At 36.6% G+C, this 22,869-nt stretch overlaps 3 protein-coding genes across 13 annotated transcripts in view; 2 read left to right on the top strand and 1 right to left on the bottom strand.

Annotated features, from left to right (window-relative positions):
* Window positions 1-846, top strand: part of BAK1 (BRI1-associated receptor kinase) — a 33,493-nt gene extending 32,647 nt beyond the window's left edge. Inside the window, exon 11 of the mRNA XM_022031264.2 lies at window positions 258-846. Within this exon, the coding sequence (XP_021886956.2) occupies window positions 258-578 (321 nt within the window). The 3' untranslated portion in view covers window positions 579-846. The remainder of the gene's footprint in view (window positions 1-257) is intronic.
* Window positions 847-10,524: 9,678 nt separating this feature from the next.
* OTP43 (Pentatricopeptide repeat (PPR) superfamily protein) lies at window positions 10,525-12,730 on the top strand. The gene has a single exon (XM_022056141.2). It carries the CDS (start codon window positions 10,555-10,557, stop codon window positions 11,947-11,949), a length of 1,395 nt encoding a protein of 464 aa, XP_021911833.2. The 5' UTR covers window positions 10,525-10,554; the 3' UTR covers window positions 11,950-12,730.
* Window positions 12,731-14,721: 1,991 nt separating this feature from the next.
* On the bottom strand, window positions 14,722-22,621 carry LOC110825668 (transcription termination factor MTEF18, mitochondrial-like). 11 transcript variants are annotated; one of them, XM_088222794.1, is made up of 4 exons: window positions 22,248-22,569; window positions 20,586-22,123; window positions 20,154-20,248; window positions 14,722-14,853 (listed from the first exon to the last, which is right to left on the bottom strand). In XM_088222794.1, the coding sequence occupies exons 1-3, from the start codon at window positions 22,318-22,320 to the stop codon at window positions 20,183-20,185; spliced, it is 1,677 nt and encodes a 558-aa protein (XP_088078920.1). In that variant the 5' UTR covers window positions 22,321-22,569; the 3' UTR covers window positions 14,722-14,853; window positions 20,154-20,182. The 11 variants fall into 11 exon arrangements, 7 of the variants coding, with proteins under 7 accessions (XP_088078920.1, XP_088078917.1, XP_088078918.1 ...); XR_015821618.1 differs by lacking the exon at window positions 14,722-14,853 and adding exons at window positions 14,948-15,238; window positions 15,830-16,598 and having other exon boundaries at window positions 20,154-22,123; window positions 22,248-22,568; XM_088222791.1 differs by lacking the exon at window positions 14,722-14,853 and adding an exon at window positions 14,948-15,238.
* Window positions 22,622-22,869: the final 248 nt, after the last annotated feature.

Genomic DNA, 22,869 nt, shown 5'->3' on the forward strand with positions numbered 1-22,869 from the left:
TGGTACAAGATCAGTTGGTCAAATTTCTAGAAGTATTCCCCATTAATATGTGAACTGATTTGAACTAAATTTTCAACCTGTGTGGTAGCTTTGCATATTAGCATTTCTTTAGGGTTAGTTGGGAGTTACTGTAAAAAAATGTTTTTTCATAACTACATTAGATTTCTTGTGCATTTAAAAACCTGGCTTCATTTTTCTTTTAATATTTTTCATTTCTCTTTCGGGCATTCCTTATGAAGATTACTTTCGAATTTCAGGTAAAAGGACTACTGAAAGATAAGAAATTGGAAACACTAGTTGATCATGATCTGCAAGGTAATTATGATGAACATGAGGTCGAGCAACTCATCCAAGTGGCTCTGTTGTGTACTCAAGGCTCTCCGATGGAACGACCCAAGATGTCAGAGGTGGTCAGAATGCTGGAAGGTGATGGGTTGGCCGAAAGATGGGAAGAATGGCAGAAGGAGGAGATGTTCCGGCAAGAATTTAACCACACTCACCACCATCCAAGTACGGCTTGGATTGTTGCTGACTCGACTTCTCATATTGCTGCAGACGAATTATCTGGTCCTAGATGACCAATTTCTTGGTTCGTAGTGGGCATTTTGTATTTGGAATGCTGCCTGTGAAAATATGTCTCATTTCTTTTGCTTGGTTTTCCCATAATGTGTAGTTTTTTATACATAATGAATGGAGACATTTCAATTAAATGATATAATTTTCATAGGTCTGGGTTGGGGAAATGAAACTTTAGGTGCTAAAAGAGGAAAATCGGAGAGCACCTAGGTCATCATTTATGTATTAGAAATTATACAAGAATGAAAAATATGTACATTCATTTTCTTAGTCGGTATGCTCTCTTGTTCGAAGGAGTCATGGTCAGTAGTCTTCTGTTTCCTATATTTCTACATGCGAAGTTTAGATAAAAGATTAAATCGAGTTTCGCATAATGTTACATTGTAAATTTTTCAGCATACAAGGTTATATAGTATTTTACAATATTATTCAAATTACCTTATATAATTAAAAGTTTCAAGGTAAGGAACTACTACGAAATTTGTGCGCTCTGGTTTATAAAACTGCTGAATTAATAACATTGCTTATACACTCATTTGTTCTTCTATTTACTTCTCTATTTATCTATATATGTAAAAGAATACCTATAAATGAGAAGATGAGTGGCATCATAATATAAAATTAACGATAATCATTTGAGATTTTTTGAAAATTAAATCTGCATTTAAAAAAGATAAAATTATGTTATTTAAAAATATATAATTTTGTATGTAATGCGCTCTTGTAGATGTTAGTTACCTTAAAACTAAGTTATCTATTTAAATTTACATAATTTTTTACTTGATTTGTAAAAATCACATTTATTTAATCAAATTCAACCTTAATAAAAATTGTCTAAAAGAAAATAGTGTAGTGTAATTCATGATATGATTTGAAGAAATCATAATTTTTTATATACTTAACGTTAATAAATATTCAAAACTGAAAATTTATTAGCATTATTTTGGATTCAGATATAGAGATTATTTTATCAAATGAGTTTAATTTATTTGAGTTTTGAAGTATCCTCATTTTGAAGTATTCATTAATTATTTAAAATTTGGGCCTATTTTGGCTTAGTTTAATATTGTTCAAAGTTTTTCCCATTTATGGATTTTTATTCATAAATGCGCAATATTATAATGTACTTACTTTTGAATTTAGGATGTTATAGTGACCATCACCCATCTTTCAATTGTCTATCTTAATAAGTAATACATGTTTAAATACGTTTTATTATATCTGATAGGCTAATTGAAGAAGGTCTACCATGTCAATAATCTCTTTGTAAGAAAAGTACTTGACAACTTAATCTCATAGGTTAGTACTCTAAGTTATTAAGTATGCATCTCAATTTTATAAGGAGCGCCTTATTTTAAGCAATTACATCGTGCATTCCTAATTCCCCAACATTCTTAAGAGAATATCAATAACTATATAATTAAACGGTTGGTGTGCTCCTTTTTTTCAAACATTCATCGAATCAAGTTAGATTGTATTTATATATATATATTTTTATTTATAAATTAAAAATAAATGTATAAACTTACTAAAAAAAAACATATTTAAGAGAGCAATCAATATCCAATATGACCAAGTTCAATTGAGGTATCCAATGAGTTTGTTAAGCTACTATAGATAAATGGAAAATATTCTTACCCACAAGTTTCTTCTTGTCTCGATCAAGGTAGAATGTAAATCACCTACAAAAATCTTATAACGCCTCAATTTCTAGGCTGGACATGGATGCCTGTGTTGGAGTGAGGCGTTGTATTTGAATTTGGGTTCACGTGCAACTAAACGTGATCAAACGAATATCAATTTGGGTTCGCTTGCAACTAACCCTATATTTGGATCATAGTGAATGGTAGAATTTTAATGTATGGTATTTCACGGGCGTGAAAAAATCGTGTTTGTTTCAATTTCTAATGGTAACAAATGGTATTTGACTGATAAATTTTGGGATGAATTTTTAAACCACCGAATTGGTGGTATATGACCGGCATGCTATTTTTTTCACTTATACCCCAATCTAATTTAATTAATTCTATTTTTATCCTGACAATTAGAAATTCTATTTTCTCTTCTTCCTCAATCAAACCGCACGCAGGGAGGACGAACAACTCCAATCTTCTTCTTCTCGGATCGATATTTGCTTGTTCTTCTTTTTTGATTGCTTCCAAATGTTGGTTCATTGATTCTACTTCTGATTTGTGTTCTTCACCTTCTCGATCGGTATGTATTTTTGAATTTTTTTCTTTGATTTTTTCAGCATCAATTTTTTTCATTTTTTCTTTGATTTACATGTATTTCTTTCATTTTTTTCTTTGATTTGCATGTATTTTTTTCTGTAATAGCCTAGATCTGTGAGGGAAGGTGAGATGAACAGTTAGGATGAGATGGGTGAAATCAACGGTTGTGATGTGGAGATAGGATAGGTATAAAAGGGGGTGTCGAGCAGAGAGAAGGAGGGAGGAGGAGAAAGAAAAGAGAGGGAAAACAGAGAGTGCAGAGTGAGAGACAGAGATGATTACGAGAGTGGCAGTAATCGGAGGCGAGTGTGGAAGGAGAACTGCTCGGAAGTGCGGGAAAAAGGTGAGGTCGCAGTAGTTTTAGGAGATAGAGAAGGATGGAAGCAAGAGGTAAGAGAAATTTGGAATTTCTAAACTAATTTAGGGCAAACCTCGGTGAGATTGTGTGTGCAGGTTAATGGCGGTGCTCCTCGTCAAGGAGATCGAAGTCAAGGCGTGATATTAGCTGAGGAAGTGCAAGAGTGGTCGAGGTTTGAGAAATGAGAGGGAGTAAGCTGTAAAGAGGGTTATACGTATGGCAGTCAGTTATGTGAGGGAGAGGAGTAAACGGGAGGTGACATGAGGACGGGAACAGAGCTTGTGGATGATGAGTTGTGTGTAACTGAGGGGTGAGATAACTGTGAGGGTGGGATGCGTTGTTGTATAGGTATAAGTATAGGCGACGGGTGATTGGTGGCGAGTGTAGGTTTAGTTGTGTGTGTGTAGGGCTACTTGCTGAGGGCGACACCTTCTGTTATGCGAGGATGGTGGCTCGTGGGTCGTATGTGTGAAGCTGTAGATGGAGTGGGCTTTACGTGATACAGTGGGGACATTGGGCATTATGTGGTGCGTGTATGTATAGGTATTTAGGTGTGGGAGGCCTCTTGGCTGGTGTTTGTGGATTCTGGTATACTAGTGTAGAAATCAGTGGCACATTGTGTGTGCATGTGTGTGAGTTATGTGTGTGTAAGGCTTTTGGCCGATGCTTGTAGACATGGATGTGCCGATATGATAAGTAGTGGCATGTTGTATTTATGGCCACTCAGTGGTCGATGTGGCACTCCCTTGGTCAGGTGTGTGGGAGGCTGTTTAGCCGACGTTGGTGGAGTTTGGTGGGGCCATTCAGTGATCGTTGTCGCAGGAATAACGGTGTGTATTTGACGTTGTGGTGCGGTAGTGCACAGGGCCGCATGGGGCCATGTAAGAGTCGATGGGAATATTATGTTTGCTATTGGGGCGAGGGCCCGGGAGGCAGTGAGGGTGTGCATGTAACACCCAAAATTTTTATTTTATTTTTATTTTTATTGAATTTTTTTTTAATTTTATTCTATTTTAATATTTAATTTATAAAGTTTTAATTTAATTTAATTTAATTTAATAGAAATAATAATAATAATAATAAAATATGATAAAATTATTTTTGAGATTTAATTGAAATTGATTTTGGAAAAAATGGGTAAAAATTTGGATTATGAAGGTGTTTTTGAAAAGAAAATCGAAAATCGGAGGTCAAAACGTAATTTAAAAAAATACTGCTACGTCAGCAGCCCAGTCAGCAGCTCCGGCCAACTAGAACACGCAGCGTGGCAGGGACGCTGACGCGGGAAGCCACGCGGGACGGAGACACGTGTGCGCACAGACGGCCCAGATCGCATCGCGATGGACGGCCTAATTTATTTCTAATTTAATCATGATCGGACGGCCCATATTAAATCATGATGGACGGTTCAGATTAAAAGGAGAGAGTTATAAATAATCGCATCCACACCCAACCCCAAATCCTAGCTGCCAGAACCCTCGTCGGAGAAGACGACCCAGCCACCGGAGGAACCCGCCGCCGCCACCCGTCGCCGCACCGATGGATTTTCCGGCAGTCAAACGAGGTAAAATTTCTTTTCTTGGCTCATTTTTCGATGCTGAACCTCCCTGTGGCCAAATTGGAGCCAAACCACCGGCCAATTGGCCGAAAAACACCGTTGAAGCCCAGCGGCGGCGCCGCAGGTTTCCTCGATTTTTACCTCCGATGAGGCCCTTCCCGGTTCCCGTTCGATATAATTTTTATACCACCATGACCATCGTCCTTTTCTTTACAGGTTGACCGGAGCAAAACACCAAACCGCAACTCGCGCCGAAGGAGCCACCGCACCCGAGAGCCCCACTGCCGGTAAGCCTCGATATTCTGTAATTTTTTGGCCCACTGAGAGCCTTAGGGGTGTTTTATCATAGGAACCAATGCAAGTTTGGCCGAATTCAGCCGAAAACGGCTGGAAACAGCCAACCCGAAGCGGATCGCCGCCGCGGGCGGCGGTGCTGTCACCGGAGCACGACGGAGCTGCCGTGCCAGAATTTCGAAATTGGCTGAAAGGGCCCTGGGTCTGATTTGGAATTTTTTGGGGACATGTGCAGGTACCGGAAGTGTGTTTCAGTTTCCGGAAAAAAATTCAGAGAATCTAGGGACTGCCCGTAGGCGCAGTAAGAATTCGATTTCAGACTCCGAAACAAGTGAGGATCTCTCACCCTATTTCCTATTACGGCAATAAAGCTTAATAAATGATAAAACGGTATTTATGAATTAATATATATGTATAATTAATTAAGGTTGCTAATGGAGCCCGAATCTAATGTATTTTTCGGTCAGGTGTTGTTTGATTTATTTTACAGTTTTAAATGCAGTATGGTGCCTGATGTGTTTATTCTATGATTTCGTATGCATGAATCACGGTTTTATTTATTATGGTTTGAATTATTATGAACTCGATGTTGTGTTGCCTTATTTGGTGTCCATTACTGGTTTACATGTTTATGATTGATTGGATAATTGAGATTAAAAAAAGAATGGAAAATTGTATGTGAATTGATAAATGAATAATTTCGACAGCCTGACTAGATATTCTGGGAGATGGTGGACGGATCGGGTCCATAGGGAACCCTACCAGGAATGTGGTCTCTCATATCGGACGGGGTATGAAGACTTTATGTGTTTTGGCGCCCATACTCGATGGGGTATGGGGACGGCCCGTTTTACCCTCATACCAGATGGGGTATTGAGGTTTATGGTTTTAGCACCCATACCGAACGGGGTATGGGGACGGCCTTGGAATTAAGTTATTAATGTGAATGGTTCACGTGTAGCGGGGACCCCTGATGGATCCCCATGGATACTAGTAGGCTGATAAAAGATGAAATTTGTTACCTGATGATTGAAATACAAAAGCATGATAAGTGTTATGTTATAGAGTGTGCGTGATCTTATGATATTTATGATGTAATTATTTCCATATGTCGTTTTTATAAATCTCACCGAGGTAGGTGGACAGTAAAGAGTTTTATTATCGATAAATGAGTTTGTTATAAATTATGCTCCATTAGTCGTTTTTGTTTTCTACCAACTTTTACTTCTGTGACAGTGAGATAGTGTGATATCTTTACTGGGCTAGTGTAGCTCATTCCTTACTTAACCATTTCATATCAGGAGGACTTGGTTCCCGAGCCCGTCCCGCAGGAAGACAGCGAGTAGAAGCCAAATAATTTATTAGTTTTCCTTATAGCATTCATTCATAGTATTTTCTTTAAGTTAGATTATTCTTTCATATGTTTAATTCGTTTTGGTTATTGTGTAAGGGATGTTAATCATAATCTATTTTATTTCACTTCCGCACTTAGAATAAATATGTACATTTCTTTTTAATTTCTGGGGCCGTTATAGTTGGTATCAGAGCCGCGTTCCTCGGACCCGTCCCTTACACAATAATACTTAGAGGAATACCAAACTGAGAATTATTACTCAACCCTTCCTTGTGAAATACAGGTGCAGAGAGATGAGGAGAGGGAGACCCCCACTAAACCGAGCAGCCCGGGATGATTCGCTTCAGGAGGATGTTGATAGAATATTTGAGATGCTCGAAAGGATCATTGCTGCTCAACAAGGTCGAGAGGAGTGAAGGGAATTACCCGACCCTCCCCCACTACCACAGTTTGAGCCACCGCTGCAACGAGTGGATCCCGAGCCACCCCAGCAAGAGCCTGCTCCTCCACAGTACCACCCAGCACCACCTCCGCAGTATAATCCGGTGCCTCATCCACAATATTGCATGGCACCGCCACAGTATGATCTGGTGCCCCTACTATATCAGCAGGTGCCACCACAGGGCCCCCCAGTCTATCCTCAGCCCGGCCCAGTCCCTCTTCCACGGGACCCAACTCCTTCCTTGATTGACCCGGACTATGTAGAGAGGTATATGAGACTAAACCCTTCAACTTTTGCAGGGGAGTCCTCTTTCGAAGATGCCCAGTACTGGTTGGTGGAGACAAAGAAGGCTTTCAAAACCTTAGGAGTGGTTCCTGAGCAGAGGGTTACTCTTACTTCTTACATGCTGGTGGGGGAAGAGATCGTTGGTGGGAGCTCAAACAGACCACCCTGCCCACGCTTGTCACTTGGGAGCAGTTCCTAGCAACCTTTCATGCTGAGTACCTCCTCGAGCACATCCGACATTTAAAGGAGACAGAGTTTGTTCAACTAGTCTAGGAAAACATGACAGTGTTGGAGTTTGCTTGTAAGTTCCTAGAGCTGGGCCGATACTCCCCTGAATCATTAATGGATGAGGGCAGAAAGGCCAGGAGGTTCCAGTGGGGCCTACGCCCAGAGATCAAGCGGAACTTATTGGTATTAGAGCTCAAGACATATTCAGCTGTTATAGCAAAGACGCAGATCGTAGAGAGGAGTTTCAACACCCTTTCCCAGTCATCAAGGAGTCACAGACCCTCAGTTCCACCCTGCAGACCAGCACCTACTGCGCCTGTCCAATAAAATAAGAGGCCCAGACCGGCGATCCAGGCTCCAGGGGCAGCACGTGGCAAGATCTGTCAGTACTGCGGCAGGGATCACGGGGACCGACCATGCTATCGCCTCAACAACACTTATCGCATATGTGGTAGTGCCTAGCACTATGCGAGAGAGTGCCCGAGGAACTAGAACCAAGGAAGAATCTTTACTGGGCTAGTGTAGCTCATTCCTTACTTAACCATTTCAGATCATGAGGACTTGGTTCCCGAGCCCATCCCGTAGGAAGACGGCGAGTAGAAACCAAAGAATTTATTAGTTTTCCTTATAACATTCATTCATAGTATTTCCTTTAAGTTAGTTTATTCTTTCATATGTTTAATTCGTTTTGATTATTGTGTAAGGGATGTTAATCATAATCTATTTTATTTCACTTTCGCACTTAGAATAAATATATACATTTTCTTTTAATTTTCGGGGCCGTTACAGTGCGTGTGTGGTCTTGGTGGACCGATGTTTGTTGAAAGGGTGTATGGGTGTGGTGTAGGGACTACCGGAATGGTGTCGAGTTGGTAAAGTGCTGTGGTTAAAACAAAAGGGGTAGAGTGCGAGTCTATTATATAGTTGGGAGAGTGAGGAGCTAACGGTAAGGAGTTAGGTGGGATTAGGAGGGAGTAGTGTTGTTATTTAATAGTTATCAAGGGAGGAACACCAAATGAGAGAAATAACGGAAATGATAGTAAGGAGGGAGGTCATTTAATTGTCATTCATTAGTTTTAGTTCCAAATTTCATCTTATTGGTTATGCATACTCATTACTCTCATTTCAGATGCTTTGAGGCGGCAACCGAAAATGGGGAGCTTAGCAACGGAGCACCGGGCTTCAGAGTAGCAAGATGTTATTAATCACGAAGAGATGAAGTAGTACACTTACAGTATTAGAATAGTGTTGGAACTTTTATGTGTAGGGTGATAGTTGAATAGTTTCTTTGACTATAGAGTTATTTATTATACGAGAATTGAATTCTTTTTGAACTAATGGATAGGTATGATTTGGTTGGAGAATTATAAATATCTTGTTTATAGTGGAAGAATAAATAGTGTATAATCCTATAGTAGAAACCGTTTACGGGTGTCACACTTTCGTTCTTCACTTTCCAATCTCCTCTGAACAATGTTCTTCTTGGTTATGGTAAACTTCCTATGTTTATTTTATTTTTTTTCAAAGCTTGAATCTGTGGTGGAAGAGGAGTTGTTACCCATTGTTACTTTTGCAAGTTCATATGTTTTTTGTTTGAGAACTTAGCATTTTAAGAACTTTTACTAGAAATTCTTGCATGAGCATACTCCATTCTTGAAATGATCACTTAAGTTAGTCAATCCGGCCCTAAACACTTTCATTGATAAAATTGCCGTAGAAATAGAGATCTTTCTTAGAAGGTTAGAGCATCTAAAGCTGAGTTGGAGAATATTCAATGCCTACTTTAAAATTATCCTAGAAATGACTCTCTTGTTGCAGAAGAGAAAAGGCTAGTTGTGAAGTATAGAGAACTCAGTACAGTTGAAGAAGCTTTTTTCAAGCAAAAGTCAAGAATTTCTTAGATATAATTAGGAGATCATAAGACTAGCGCCTACTAAAATAGTAAGCTCCAAAAGATTAAAAAAAAAAGTATATTAGGAACTCTTTATAGCATAGCTCTGATGGCAGAATGAGGAGTTCAAATTTAGAATGAGACTGTGGCTTAATGTCAGAACAGAACCTGGTAGGGAAGTTACTCAGGATGAGGCTCTTGGGCTTGGTGAGTAGCCCTCCATCTGCAACTTCTCAATGATTTTCTCCAGCATCATGTGAATTTCCTTCACTTGTGGGTGCAATCCATCAACCATTTTAAATTCATGAATGATGCCATCTAAGTCAGTCATGCTAATTCCCGGTGTTGTTCTGATACCCCTTCCCTTCATCAAATTTCTCAACTTTTCGAAATCCTCCCATCTCCTATCCTTTGCATAATGCTTCCAATTCTTTCACCAAATTTAGAGGGTCCACCTCAAGCAAGATTTTTTTAATTCTTTCACCAAGTTCAACATTTTTATGTATCTTGCAAGCACCCAAAAATGCTCCCCAAATAGTTGTTTTGGGCTTCATTACCATTGAGGCAATAAGCTCCTTTGTCTCTTACGATAACCCTACTCTTCCTAGCAGATCAATGACACAACCATAATGCTCCATTTTTGGCTCAACACCATAAATCTTTTGTATTGAATTAAATATCTTTAGACCTTTATGAACCCATCCTGCATGAGCACAAGCATTTAAAATACAGACAAGAGTAATCCCATTTGGTCTCAATACCCTCTCCCTCTGTATTTTGAAGAAGAGCTCATTTAAAAAAAATAAAAGTTTGAAACTAATAAAAAAAATATTATTGTACACGTAGAATTTGATGGTTAATTTTTTAAATAATATTAATTAATAAATTAAGTTATGATATATTATTTTAAATATATTTTAATTTTTTATTTATTAAAATAATTTTAAATTTAATATAATAATATCTAATTATAATAATTTATTATTAATATATAAATAATTTTATTTTTATTAAAATTAAATTAATATAATAATGTAAATAATTATTATTTATTTTATTAAATATAAAATTTTAATTTAATTATATATAATAATTATTTATTTAAATATAAATATAATTATATTAATAAATATTTTTTATTACATGCTTTTTATATTATTTATTATTATATATAATAAATATAAATAAATTAATAATTTATTTAAAAATATAATTATATAATTTTATTATCTAAATAAATATATATCATTAATATACAAACATTTAAAATCATTCAAATTTTATGTTAATGACTGTCATTTCTATATATTAATTAACCATCCTTCAGATTGATCTGAATGATGGCTTCACTGTCTTCCGATCCCACCGCCATAACCAACCTCGTGCTGTCCCCCTTCACAACCCCACAAACCCTAACCCAAGTCCTCCTCTCCTCCTCCATCCAGTGGACTCCCAACGTCGTCGACGCCGTTCTCAAGCGCCTTTGGAACCACGGCCCCAAAGCTCTACACTTCTTCAACCACTTATACCTCCATCACCCTTCCTATCTTCACTCTTCTTCCTCCTTTGACCATGCCATAGACATCGCCGCTCGCCTCCGTGACTACAGAACCGTCTGGACCCTCGTCCATCGTATGCGCTCTCTCCGCCTCGGCCCTTCACCCAAGACATTTGCTATCATTACTGAGAGGTATGTTGCTGCCGGCAAGCCCGATAGAGCCGTTAAGGTTTTCTTGTATATGCGTCAACATGGTTGTGTCCAAGATTTGAACTCTTTTAATACTTTGCTTGATGTGTTGTGCAAAGCCAAACGAGTAGAGAAGGCTTATAACTTGTTTAAGGTCTTTCGCAGTAGGTTCAGGGCTGATGTAGTTAGTTATAATGTGATTGCAAATGGGTGGTGCTTGGTTAAACGGACGCCTAAGGCTCTGGAGGTGCTGAGGGAGATGGTGGAGAGGGGGTTGACCCCCAATTTGACCACTTATAATATATTACTTAAAGGGTATTTTAGAGCTGGTCAGATTAAGGAAGCTTGGGAGTTCTTTTTGGAGATGAAGAAGCGGAATTTTGAGATAGATGTTATTACTTATACCACTGTTATTCATGGATTTGGTGTTGCAGGGGAGATTAAGAGGGCTAGGAAGGTGTTCAACGAGATGGTTAAGGAAGGAGTGCTTCCTTCTGTTGCCACTTACAATGTTTTGATTCAAGTTTTGTGTAAGAAAGATAGTGTAGAGAATGCTGTATTGGTGTTTGAAGAAATGGTGGGCAAGGGTTATGTGCCCAATTCCATAACGTATAATTTGATGATCAGAGGATTGTGTCACGCAGAGAAAATGGATAGAGCAATAGAGTTGTTGGAAAGAATGAAGCAAGATGGGTGTGAACCAAATGTCCAGACCTACAATATTCTGATTAGGTACTTTTGTGATGCTGGCGAGATGGAGAAAGGGTTGGATGTATTTGAGAAGATGGGTGTTGGGGATTACTTGCCAAACTTAGATACTTACAATATTTTGATTAATGCAATGTTTGTGAGGAAGAGATCAGATGATATGTTGGTGGCTGGAAAGCTGTTAGTTGAGATGATTGATAGGGGATTTATGCCTAGGAGACTGAGTTTCAATCGAGTTTTGGATGGGCTTTTGCTTACAGGCCATCAAAGTTTTGCGAAAGAGATTTTGAGACTGCAGAGTAGATGTGGACGTGTTCCGCAGCAGTTCAAACTATGAAGTATCTGGTTATTTTGATTTAAACTGGAAGGAATAAGGAAATGCCTGGATCTTATTCTTTGTTTATGACAGAGCCTTTCGAACCCTTTTAAGATCCAGAAATGTTGATACAACAAAATACTAGTATGGAGGAGGTGTGGCATATGATTCAAGGGCTCTGGTAAATTCAAAGATAATGTTTTTTGAACATGCTTCTTGTTATGTATTATTGAAAAGAATCAATACACACGAACATGATGCACTGCATGGAACTGATGAGATCTCTGAGCATCAAGTCAAAAAAGTGCAGGACCTCTAGAGCCGGTAATGCAAAGGAGACAAGATCGAGTAATGAAACTTGAGAATTAATCCATGGAAGTCTTTTTTATGAGTGATCTTGCAACAGCTAGGTCTTTTATCATTCTCCGAAGTACCTGGCTCTTCTCTTGGAGGTAGTATGCTCGATCGACTCTCTGAGAGTAGGTTCCTCTACATCTTCTTGACAAACAAGATATATGGCATCTCTCTGGCAGTCTCCAACTTCTTGGTATGTTCTTCAAGCTCAGAACATCAAAGGATGAAATCCTTTACCCACTACCACCAAGACTTGGATCATCAATTCTTTTTTATATCTTAGTGATAGGATACATATAATTTAGTTATAATTTATATAGCTAATATATAACTGACTTAGATTTGTACATTTTCTCAATTCTAGAACTATGAATTTTTCAAATTAAAAAAAAAAATTATGAATTTGTGTTTCCATTTGTGAATTGATTGAAATAATTTACCTTGTCAATGTCAAAATCAATGATCCTTTCTCACCAAACTCACATTAGATGAGATGAGTTGATTAAGTCTCCTCTTCAACTTTACGTGCCTCATTGAGGCCATCCAAAAAAACAAATCATTTCTTCTGCTAAGATACAAGTAAACAGCTCTAAGTAATATTGAGTTTTTTTATCTCTCTAAATTATAGAAAAATAGAGGAAAAAGTACTTAAAAAATTTTGTGATAAATTTAATTTTTTTTACTTTCTAATTTGGCAGTCTATTAGTAAATAGTACTGTTGGCTATTTCTTATTAATAATCTTTTCATTGTTTATAAAGTTAAACCAAATAAATTATTTTTAGTTTTTAAATATTTGAAATATTTAATTGTGCAAACAAAAAGAACTTAAAAACCACTATTTTATGCAATTTTCTCTCTTTTTCTTTACTAACTTTTTAGTCCATTTCTTTTCTACTATATTCATTTAGTTATTTCAACTAGTTAATACTGCATAATAAAGGTTACACAATATAAATATAAAATATTCAAAATAAAGGAAATGAAATTCTAATAGTATTATTACATTCAAGTGAAAAAAGTTAAGCCAACCCCAAGAAATTAGTCCAATGTTGCATAAACATATATTTGCATACCAGGTTCACAGTTTGATTCTTCTAAGATGAAGTAAGAAAATGTTACTTCTAACGTGAATGATTTGTTTTTTACTTAACTAAGTAAAGATTTACTAATGGTGTGTAAAAATTAATTCAAACACATAACCTTAAAGAAAAAATAATAATAGTAATTTAAGCCACTTTTCATATAATAGCTACAAAAATACTTTCCAAAAAAACTATGAAGATAATATTAATAAAGAAGATTAAGAAAGCTATTGACAATGATGAGATGCAAATCCTTTGGAGATTAAGAAAGTTATTCATAATCATGAGATGCAAATTCTTGGAATAATGTTTAATATATTGGATTGATTAGAATAATAGATGGATAATGCATTTTACTCTACTCTATTCAAGTAGTAAATTCTTTTATGGCTATCCATTTAGCCAATGTTCAATCTAATAGAAATGAATCTTCATAATTTTTTTTATCTTTATCTATCTTTTAAAAAAATTCTATAACTGTCACCTCATAACTATTACTACTACCTTGGCGTCGTCACCATTCTCATTGTTGCTATCTTTTTCGATCATCATCACTACTATTCTATTATTATAGTTATTATAACTACATTTATCGCTATTATCACTGTCATTATCATTACTGTCATAATTACTTCGTTACCACCAACCTTACTATTATCACAATTGCCATAATACTATATTATTTATGGTTATTGTCGCTTTCACCACTACCCTTGTCATAACTTACCATCATCCACACAGATATTGCATGCACCATCACAATGACCATTTTCTCCATAACTATTACTATCATTCTTAAAACCAATATTATTACTACTCTTAGCATCATTGCCATAATTACAACCATCAACCTAAAATTGCTTTATTATTGTTGTTATTGTTGGTACTACTAACATTACCACAATTATTATAATTACCCATTATTGTTACTTTTAATATTTGTAATGTCAATATATTGAAGTCATTACGATCACTGATTAACAATATGAACTGAGAAAATAATAAGATGATGGCTCCATTATATTACTTGTTTGCTTCTTCAATCATCCTAAACATACAGTTCCATTAAAATTTTACCTTGTGGTAACTAATCCTATCCTAGGTAACTTTCTTTTCATACTTTACCTATTACTTTGATAGAACTTGCAACCTTTTGATCTAATCGATTTGGAATGAAAATATTCCCCTATAATTTATGGAAGGAAAGATTATTTTGATAAACAGAGAAAACAATTTCAATCAACATATCTAATGTCCTCTGAATAAGAAAGTGACATGTAATTTGTTTGTTACCAAATTACAATTTTAACATGCCAATTCAAAAGGAGCTAGCATATTGACTCTGGTTGGAGGAGATAAATGTTTATAAAACCTCCAAATAATGGTACAGCTCCCCTTTAATAAAGATCACTGTGCAAAATCTAAATGCTCCATCTTAAGATCACAACTGGGTTAAATTGTTTCAGATCAATTTCTGCTAAGAGATACCTGCATAGTGAAAAGAACTTGTTTTGCTAAAAAGATTGTTTTAAGGATATTTTAATCAGTTAGTCCAATGATAAGGATATTTGAATGCAGGCGCTGAATGTTAATTGCTTATTAGTATGCATCTTGTATAAATGATACACTGAAAGACAATATTTGCCTTCTAAACTGCCAAAATAACAAGTAAATATACATATACACATACATGAATGCAGCTTTTTCTCAAGGAAACAAAAAAAAAAAGATCTGCCAAATGCAGCCTATATTCAAACTTCCAGAACTAATCACCAGACACTTGTTCACCTTTGATGCCTTTTTGGTGATGAAGAAATCTGTCAAAAGCCTTCTCCCAGGGGTAGGAAAGAGATGCTTCCAACACAGTCGAACCCTAGAACGTACAATAACCAAATAACATCACTTAACACTCAGAAAGTGGATCCAACTTCATATGAAAGAGTAGGATACTTTCAGGATTAAAAATCAAACCAACTAGTCACATAGTAAGACTTCCAGATTGTTAGACTTATGTATCATAGATTAAGCTCACTTCTCTATTAGTTTTTTTTCTCTCTTTTGGGGTGGGGCGGGGGCAAAGAGAAACACTTGTTTGTATGTTCGAATTAGGGATCGAAAAAAAATCCATGACTTGCCAAAACTGCCCCCTCCATTAGAAACAATAGCAGGTTTAAACTGAAACCAAACCAAGCTGCATCTGGTTGGAGTGGGTTTTTTAATCTATCTAATTAGTGCGGAGCAAGATTGTTCGAACTCCAACACAACTTTGTTTATTAATTCAAAAATAAAAATATATATAATATTAAAAATATATAAACAAAATTTAAAAATCCTAACACTTCACTGCTCGTGTAATCTAGACTCTTCTCTTCTCTCCTTGACAGCTGGAAATTAGAAGACATACAGGCAGAGGCAAAGCAGGAGGAATGGCAACTCTAGTTCGTTTGTCTGCAGGGTTACTTACTGGGTCAGACAATCTCCTTCTGAATTATTGGGGTTGTTATTGAGTACGAACTCGGACAATGCGTTGGTGCTTGGCCGAGATAAAGTTTTTGACCAACTGGGCATGTTCGAGCACCTCCGCATATAAGCTGGGTCTCAACATCGCAACTCGATCATAAATGTTGGCACGAAGGCTTTTGAAAAACTTCTTAACTTTTTGGCTTTCAATGGTGACCATCAAAGGGACAAACCTAAACAGTTGAACAAAATGGGCTGCAGACTGGGCAACAACTTCCTTGACGAAGGTCGTGAAATTCCTCCTCTTTCTTTTCCCGAACATAGGCAGGAAAAAAGTTATAAAAAAAAACATCCATGAAAACTTCCCAAGTGGTAGGGATAGGCAGGAATTCCTTCTTAAGTCGCTATCAGTGTTCTGCTTCATCGTTTAACATGAAAACTGCAAGGAAAACCTTTTGTTCTTCGGTCAAATCTAGGACAAAGAAGAGCTTCTCTATCTGTAAGATCCAGACTTCGACTACTAAAGGATCAGGACCACCTTCAAAGTGTGGGGGGGTTACGTTTCCTAAATTCCGCTATATTGTGGAAGATGGACCGATATGTGTTCCGATATTCAAAGGCAAGGGGTGGACAAGGGTTGATCTGATTTATTCCTACGGTTGCAGTTAATCCTTCGATGGCTCTGAAAAATTCTACAAATTTAACCTTGGTCGAATGATCCAAGACTTTATGTCGCTCAGTATGCTCAACGTATGATCTTCCTCGCGTCATTCCTACAAAAGAGAGAAAGACACGAGTTGGTGGTCTAATCTTGAAAAAAAAATTTATTTCTTTCCTAAGTAATCTAAAAGATTCATCGACTTAAGGGCTCAGTGCAAGGGATTTAATCCGCAAAATTTTGCTCTGATACCATCTGTGATATTTCAAGTGCTATTTAAAGTAAATGAGTGTCAAATACAGATACAAAATAACGAGCGTATGATAAAATTTATATAGTGGAACAAAATTATTACAAATCTCTTACAAATACATATTAGTTCTAATACATACATATATTGAGACTAAAAGTGGCTGCAAAATACAAATCAAAACATAAAGGTCACTCATTTCATTATGTTATCGGACTCATCAGAATATAAGAACAATCATGCATTCAAACTTGTGGATCTACAGATCCTCATAGACTTCCTAGGGTAGGTCAGTCTGCGGTTCCTCACGTTTTTCCTCATCTTCAGCGAGACATGGAAAGAGTGAATTTTATATGCTCAGTAAGAAAAACAGTATTAAATTAACATCGTAAGGTTTCAAAAACTAATTATTTTGACTTAAGAACTTACTATTTAACATTCTCGTTTACCTATCTCAAATTATGAAAATAATCTATTTATTAAGAAAACAATATACTAATACAGACAATCAAACATATATCATGTCAGATAATAGAAAAAATCAAATAAATCATGAAATGCTCAGATTTCGTATCATGCTTCGCGAATTTGTTACAACTTTCATCTCTAATAGCAGATACAAATTTCCAACTATTCAAATGGAATGATCAGATCATGTACAGATACGGCAATTTGCTCAGGCTCATTTCTGGCTGGCCAAACTATGGTACGATCTACTATCATGGTCATACCAGCCATAGTGGCCCTAACAAATATCTACAGTCACGACATTACTTATCCAAGAATAAACCCTACAGATAGTGTTATACCACTCTCGTCAGAGGGTACGCCGCCATCCACTAGGAGTAGTCTTACATATTTCTAGACCAGATATGAGAGGAGAAAACAAATACCCCGAAGGACAAGGGGAATAGATACTCCTCAGAGATAAAAAGTATAACAAAACACTTGATGCAATATACATATCAATACAGATACACTTCGGACTATACAAACTTTATTCCACTTTTCTCTTTTTACTTTCTTTTGTACTTTTTTTTCATCAAGCAATTATACCGATTTATTACATGCAATTCATCAAGTGTCTTCAGTTCACAAAGCATGCTTGAAAACAAAAACAATTCGACTCCTCTAAATACAGAGACATATAAAACAGGTAAAATCACAATCATATTAAATTAGTTTATCTAAAAAAATATTTCTTAAAACGTCGAAAGAAATACTAAATTTCCTACCAAAATCTTAATGTTTTCTCCTTCACCATTCTCCATTCTTTCTCTTCTTCTCTCACTAGACTACTATCTCTCTCTCTTTCTAAATTTTGAAAATTTGAAGAATGGAAGTGTGGGGAGAAATGGAAGGGGAAAGACAATTTATAAAATTTTGAAACCGTCGGATTCGTGCCAAGTGACGAAATCCGATGAAGAGAGAGGAGAAAAAGATGCTCAGTACAAAAATTGAGGGAAGAGGGCCTCCTCCACTGGCGGAGGCTGAGCGCCGCCCGAGGCAACGTCGACGCACTGCCGAAAATGGCAGTGCCGTGGCCGGCGCACTACAGGCTAGCTTGCAGGCACACAGGCCTCCTATCACGCTCGTAGGGCCTAGGCGCGTTGGGTGCAGCACACACAGTGTGCAGCACCTATCCGCACACGCAGGCCTGACCTCGCGCTATGCGCACGTCCCGCAGCTGCTGTGCGCGCATGCGCGCACGCACAATGCCCAGCACCCGCGTGGGCAATCTGCTTTCCTGCGGGATTTTTCCCGCAAGATTTCTTCCCATTTCGCCATTTTTTCCTATTTTTCTTAATTTTCTATAATTGATTTGAATAAGTTAAACGCAAATTAAATAATAAAATTTAAAATTAAATAAATTTAAATAAAAGCAAAATAAATAAAAATTAACCAGATTTACGAATCACGATAAATATTAAGTAGAGTAAATTAATTAAGTTTAATGTGGCTAAAAACCCGAATAAATAGAGTTTTCTAAATCATTTAAGCACAGTGATAGACGGGGTGTTACACAGCACCAGCTGAGTCACTTCCTTCACCTTCTTCCTTCTTATTGGCATCTTCTTCCGTCATCTCATCATCTGCATCTTCTTTGGCTTCACAAATTGCAGCTTCACACTCGACCCTCCAGCTGTCCAGCACCTCTCAGCATGCCTTCACAGCATCTTCGCAGCCATTGTGGCTTGCCAAAGAGACTTCCATCTTCAGCTTTGCAGCTTGCCAAATTACATAAGATCTGTTTAATTTTGTTTTCATTCTTCAGCAGCAAGATGCTCACTCAACTATCCTTGTTTTTTGGGTCCTCTATGACACTTGTCTTCTCTTCTGGTGAATGATTTTAGTTTATAAGAGTCAAAATTTTTGAATAATTAATGGGTAAGCTAAAGTGAAGGATCTAGGCTTCTCTTTTTCTAAATATTGTCTTTTTACTCGTATAAATTTGGGGGGTTTTGCAGCTACTTAATTTTCTATGCATGGTGGATTTGGCTTTGCTTTTCATAAGGCAAGAGAAAAGGACCGAAGTAGACATTTTTAAACAAATAAATTTACTCAGGACGGGATGGCATGAGTTTCACTGTTAAACCCCCAGGTGCAAAAAAAAAAAAAAAAAAAAAATTTAAAACCTACCCTAAATTTGGAATGGTTCCAGGACAACACCTTCTTTACCTGGGAAGGGTTTGGTTATGGCAAAACTAATTCCAAAACCCAATCCGTGGCAATCCCTGGTTTGGATTCGTACTAAAGAGACAAAGAAATGATGACCCAATATATCTAAACTTATTGCAAGGCACGGAGATTATGTAGATATATATTTGTTTTGTGTACCTATTAGAAACATATCTGCAAACATATTCATTTTTATTAACATAAGAGAACTTCAACCCCCAAATCAGTCACCCTCTCCTCTGAGCAGTGGAGTCTTTGGTATTGCACTTGTTTGGCACTTAGCACTGCCAGAACCACCTCTTCAATTACATGTCTTATAAATTTGCAATAAATCTGTCATATAGATAGCTAGCACCTAAAAATCTCACAAAACTGCCTTAAATTAAATAATGAAGTAAATGAGATTAAAAGAGTTTCATTGAAAGTATTTAGCAACTAAACAGAGTTGCTCAAAAATACAATTGTTACGGAGTTCAGAATTAGGTGGATCTATTATGAACATACAGGTGCAGAGATAGCAATCAATTCTTCACAAGTTATTCTTTTTAAAAAAAAATACCTGACAAGTTATTTGTTCATCAAACAACTCTCAAGAACATTGGCATATACGCTGTTATACTGACATTAGAGTTCGGATGATCCTAATTTCAAAGTGTATATCTATCTAATATAATGCAGATCGTTCTAGAGAGCACCTAAATGCGGAAACAATTTAAAGGAAAGACATCAAATAATAAGTACCTTGTCAAGAAACACTTTGCTCCACATATTCACTTTTGATAGTAATTTGAGGTTGAAGGCAACAAATAAAATGTTGCTACAACAAATTTCTCGGCCTGTAGGAAAGGAATCATTCCCTGTTATATCCCAGCAATATTGCATTTTCACATAAGAGAGCAAGATATAGGCAAGATATATTTTCTATCCAGAATAAATTTTCTTCTTCAAATCTTCCCAAACTTGAGGTCCTCTAGGATGACGCTTTACATAGTGTCTCAAAAAATATTTATCTGAGCATGCAATTACAGTACTCAAGGACAAGGGGGAATTTATTTTTCCTTGATCTTTGAGCCAATTATGCATTGATAACCTAAGCCGCACCCTCTCAATTGTATAGGAAAGATATGATGGGAAAGCCACTAAAGTTGATATGGGATAACCCAGTTCATTTACCAGAAAATCAATCTTTGTCTCAAGGACACCTGTTGATTGATTAAGAATTTGAGGTGATACTATGACCATTTCAGAAACATCCTTCCTGTCCAAGCCAGCTTTCACAAGACAATCAAATCTCTCTTGAATTTCTGTTCCTTTGCCTCGGAAAACCTTCAATGCTTCGTTCAACTTATTTGAGCTCTCTGCGTAACCCAAATCCAATAGGAACCTGGTCTTCATGCTTTTTGATTGGTGATCCTCTCTTGGTAATGGTTCAACTTTTGTTCCCAAAACCCATTTCTTCAATTCTTGTGGATTTTCTTGGATGAATTCACAAAGACGCTTTTTCCCAACATTCAAATTGGCGAGCAAGCTATTAGTTTTCTTCAAACTACATGTACCCAGCAATGGGAAATGAGAGCGAATAATCTTCCCAATCTCATAGCCAGTCATTTCAATCTCGTGTAGCAAATGAAAGCAATTCCTCAAATTCAATATGAATTTTCCCACTTCAATTTGTGGGAATTGCTGAAAAATTGGGCATATTTCATTCATGGACAATCCAAATTTTATCAGAAAACCAATCAGTGTAAGTGTTCTGTCTCCTGAACTTTCAAACAGGAGTCCTGGATACTGGCTGATTAATCCACCTAACTCCTTTTTACCATAACCCTCCACGCTAAATAAGCTTAAAACTTCAAGCATTATACTCCAGTTATAGGAATTCTGCTCTGACAAATGCTCATCAACCCAACTGATCTCCATTCCCATACTTCTCAGTAACTCTAACACCTTAGGAAAGTCCATGTTCACATTCCCAATCAACAGGGTAGGACTACAAACAAAAACTTTACACATAAATGACCGGCTAAACCCCAGTTCCTCATAAGCTTGAAGCTTTGATGCCAAAACCCCAAAATCATAAGTAAAAACTTGTATAGCTTGTCTATAAATCTTCCCTATCTTATTATGTGGAATTCCATAATGACATAAAACATGATAATTTTCTAATAACAACTCATCATCACTCAAGAAGATCAAATCGCGAGGCAGCAGAGGAGTAAATTCAGAAGGTTCCAAACCCAAACTCTCAAAGAAAGGCTCAAACTCATTGATAGGGTGATAACGTAAAAAACGGCTAACAGATCGCCCAACATCAGCCCCGATATCAATCTTCTTTAGAAGCTTTTCAAGGAAACAAGGTGCGTTTTTGCTTATATACTCGGCATCCATAAACTGTAAGCTCCTAGTACTATAAAAGTATTCTAGCAATGCATGTTGGGCTTGTTTTTTAACATCACGAGATATTCGGATACTCTTATCACCATCAACATTTGAAGTTCTGACAACAATTTCATTTGAAACTCCAACAACAATTTCAGACTTCTCAGTTCTCTCCGAATTCTCTGTTCCATAGAACCTGGGGTTTGGGGCAATGTAGACTGACCAGTTTGGCCAAAATGAGAATTTTGATGATTTAAGGCGGGTTTCCACAAAATTTGAAGTGACCCACTTGAGAATGGATGCTACTCTAACTTTTTGTACAAGAGCCATGACTTGTGCGGATGGTACATGCAGTAAAAAGCAGTTGATAAAGAATGAAGCAAAGGCAATAACAAGTTTGGTAGTTTGATGTTCCAGTAGAAAAAAAGAAGAAATTAGATCGATTCTGTCTCTTACCTGCAATCTGATGTTTCTGTTGCGAGTACTTTATGCTTGCTAAGACTTCTAAGGAACAAGTGACAACCTTCATCCATGATTGGAGCTTTGCGGAGGAATAGTCATTGTTTCTGCACAGGGTTTTTCGAGGGGCTTTGGTCGGGAAGCGTACTTTGGTCACTTACTGATAATCCAGTTCTTTTCTTATTATCTTATTGAAGTTTTGTTTGGCCAGACTAAACTTGGAACCCTAGTTCATCTTGGAAGTTCCAAGTGTATCCAATGGCGGGCTTGTAAACCTGTTGCAGAGATTAAATCACAATTAGAGAAAATACTTTAAAAAGTTCAGAACTTTGATCTTGTTATTAATTAATAGTTACCCTTTTAATCTTCTCAAAGAAAATATTTTTCCTTTTGATTATAATAATAAAAACTTTGCAAAATATCAAATCACAACCTTATTAAGATCAAAATTAGCAAAATTTATAAGTGATATTTTCATTCCTTATTTCTTCAATAAATTTTCTAAGTGATTTAATTAGAGAAAAATTGTGGTAGTTATAAAATCTGAATTTTTTAAATTTAAAATAAAGAGGTAAACACAAAAAGAAAAAAAATATAATAAACAAAAGTAAAATATGAA

The sequence above is a fragment of the Carica papaya genome, chromosome 6, assembly GCF_054855325.1.
Source record: "Carica papaya isolate Zhongbai chromosome 6, ASM5485532v1, whole genome shotgun sequence".
Lineage (NCBI taxonomy): Eukaryota > Viridiplantae > Streptophyta > Magnoliopsida > Brassicales > Caricaceae > Carica > Carica papaya.

Bases quoted from the DNA above. Each gene is read 5' to 3' on its own strand.
- OTP43 (XM_022056141.2), top strand. From the start codon at position 10,555: ATGATGGCTTCACTGTCTTCCGATCCCACCGCCATAACCAACCTCGTG.
- LOC110825668 (XM_088222790.1), bottom strand. From the start codon at position 22,320: ATGAAGGTTGTCACTTGTTCCTTAGAAGTCTTAGCAAGCATAAAGTAC. The intron at 22,124-22,247 runs GTAAGAGACAGA...CATCCGCACAAG, and splicing joins ACAGAAACATCAGATTGCAG to TCATGGCTCTTGTACAAAAA.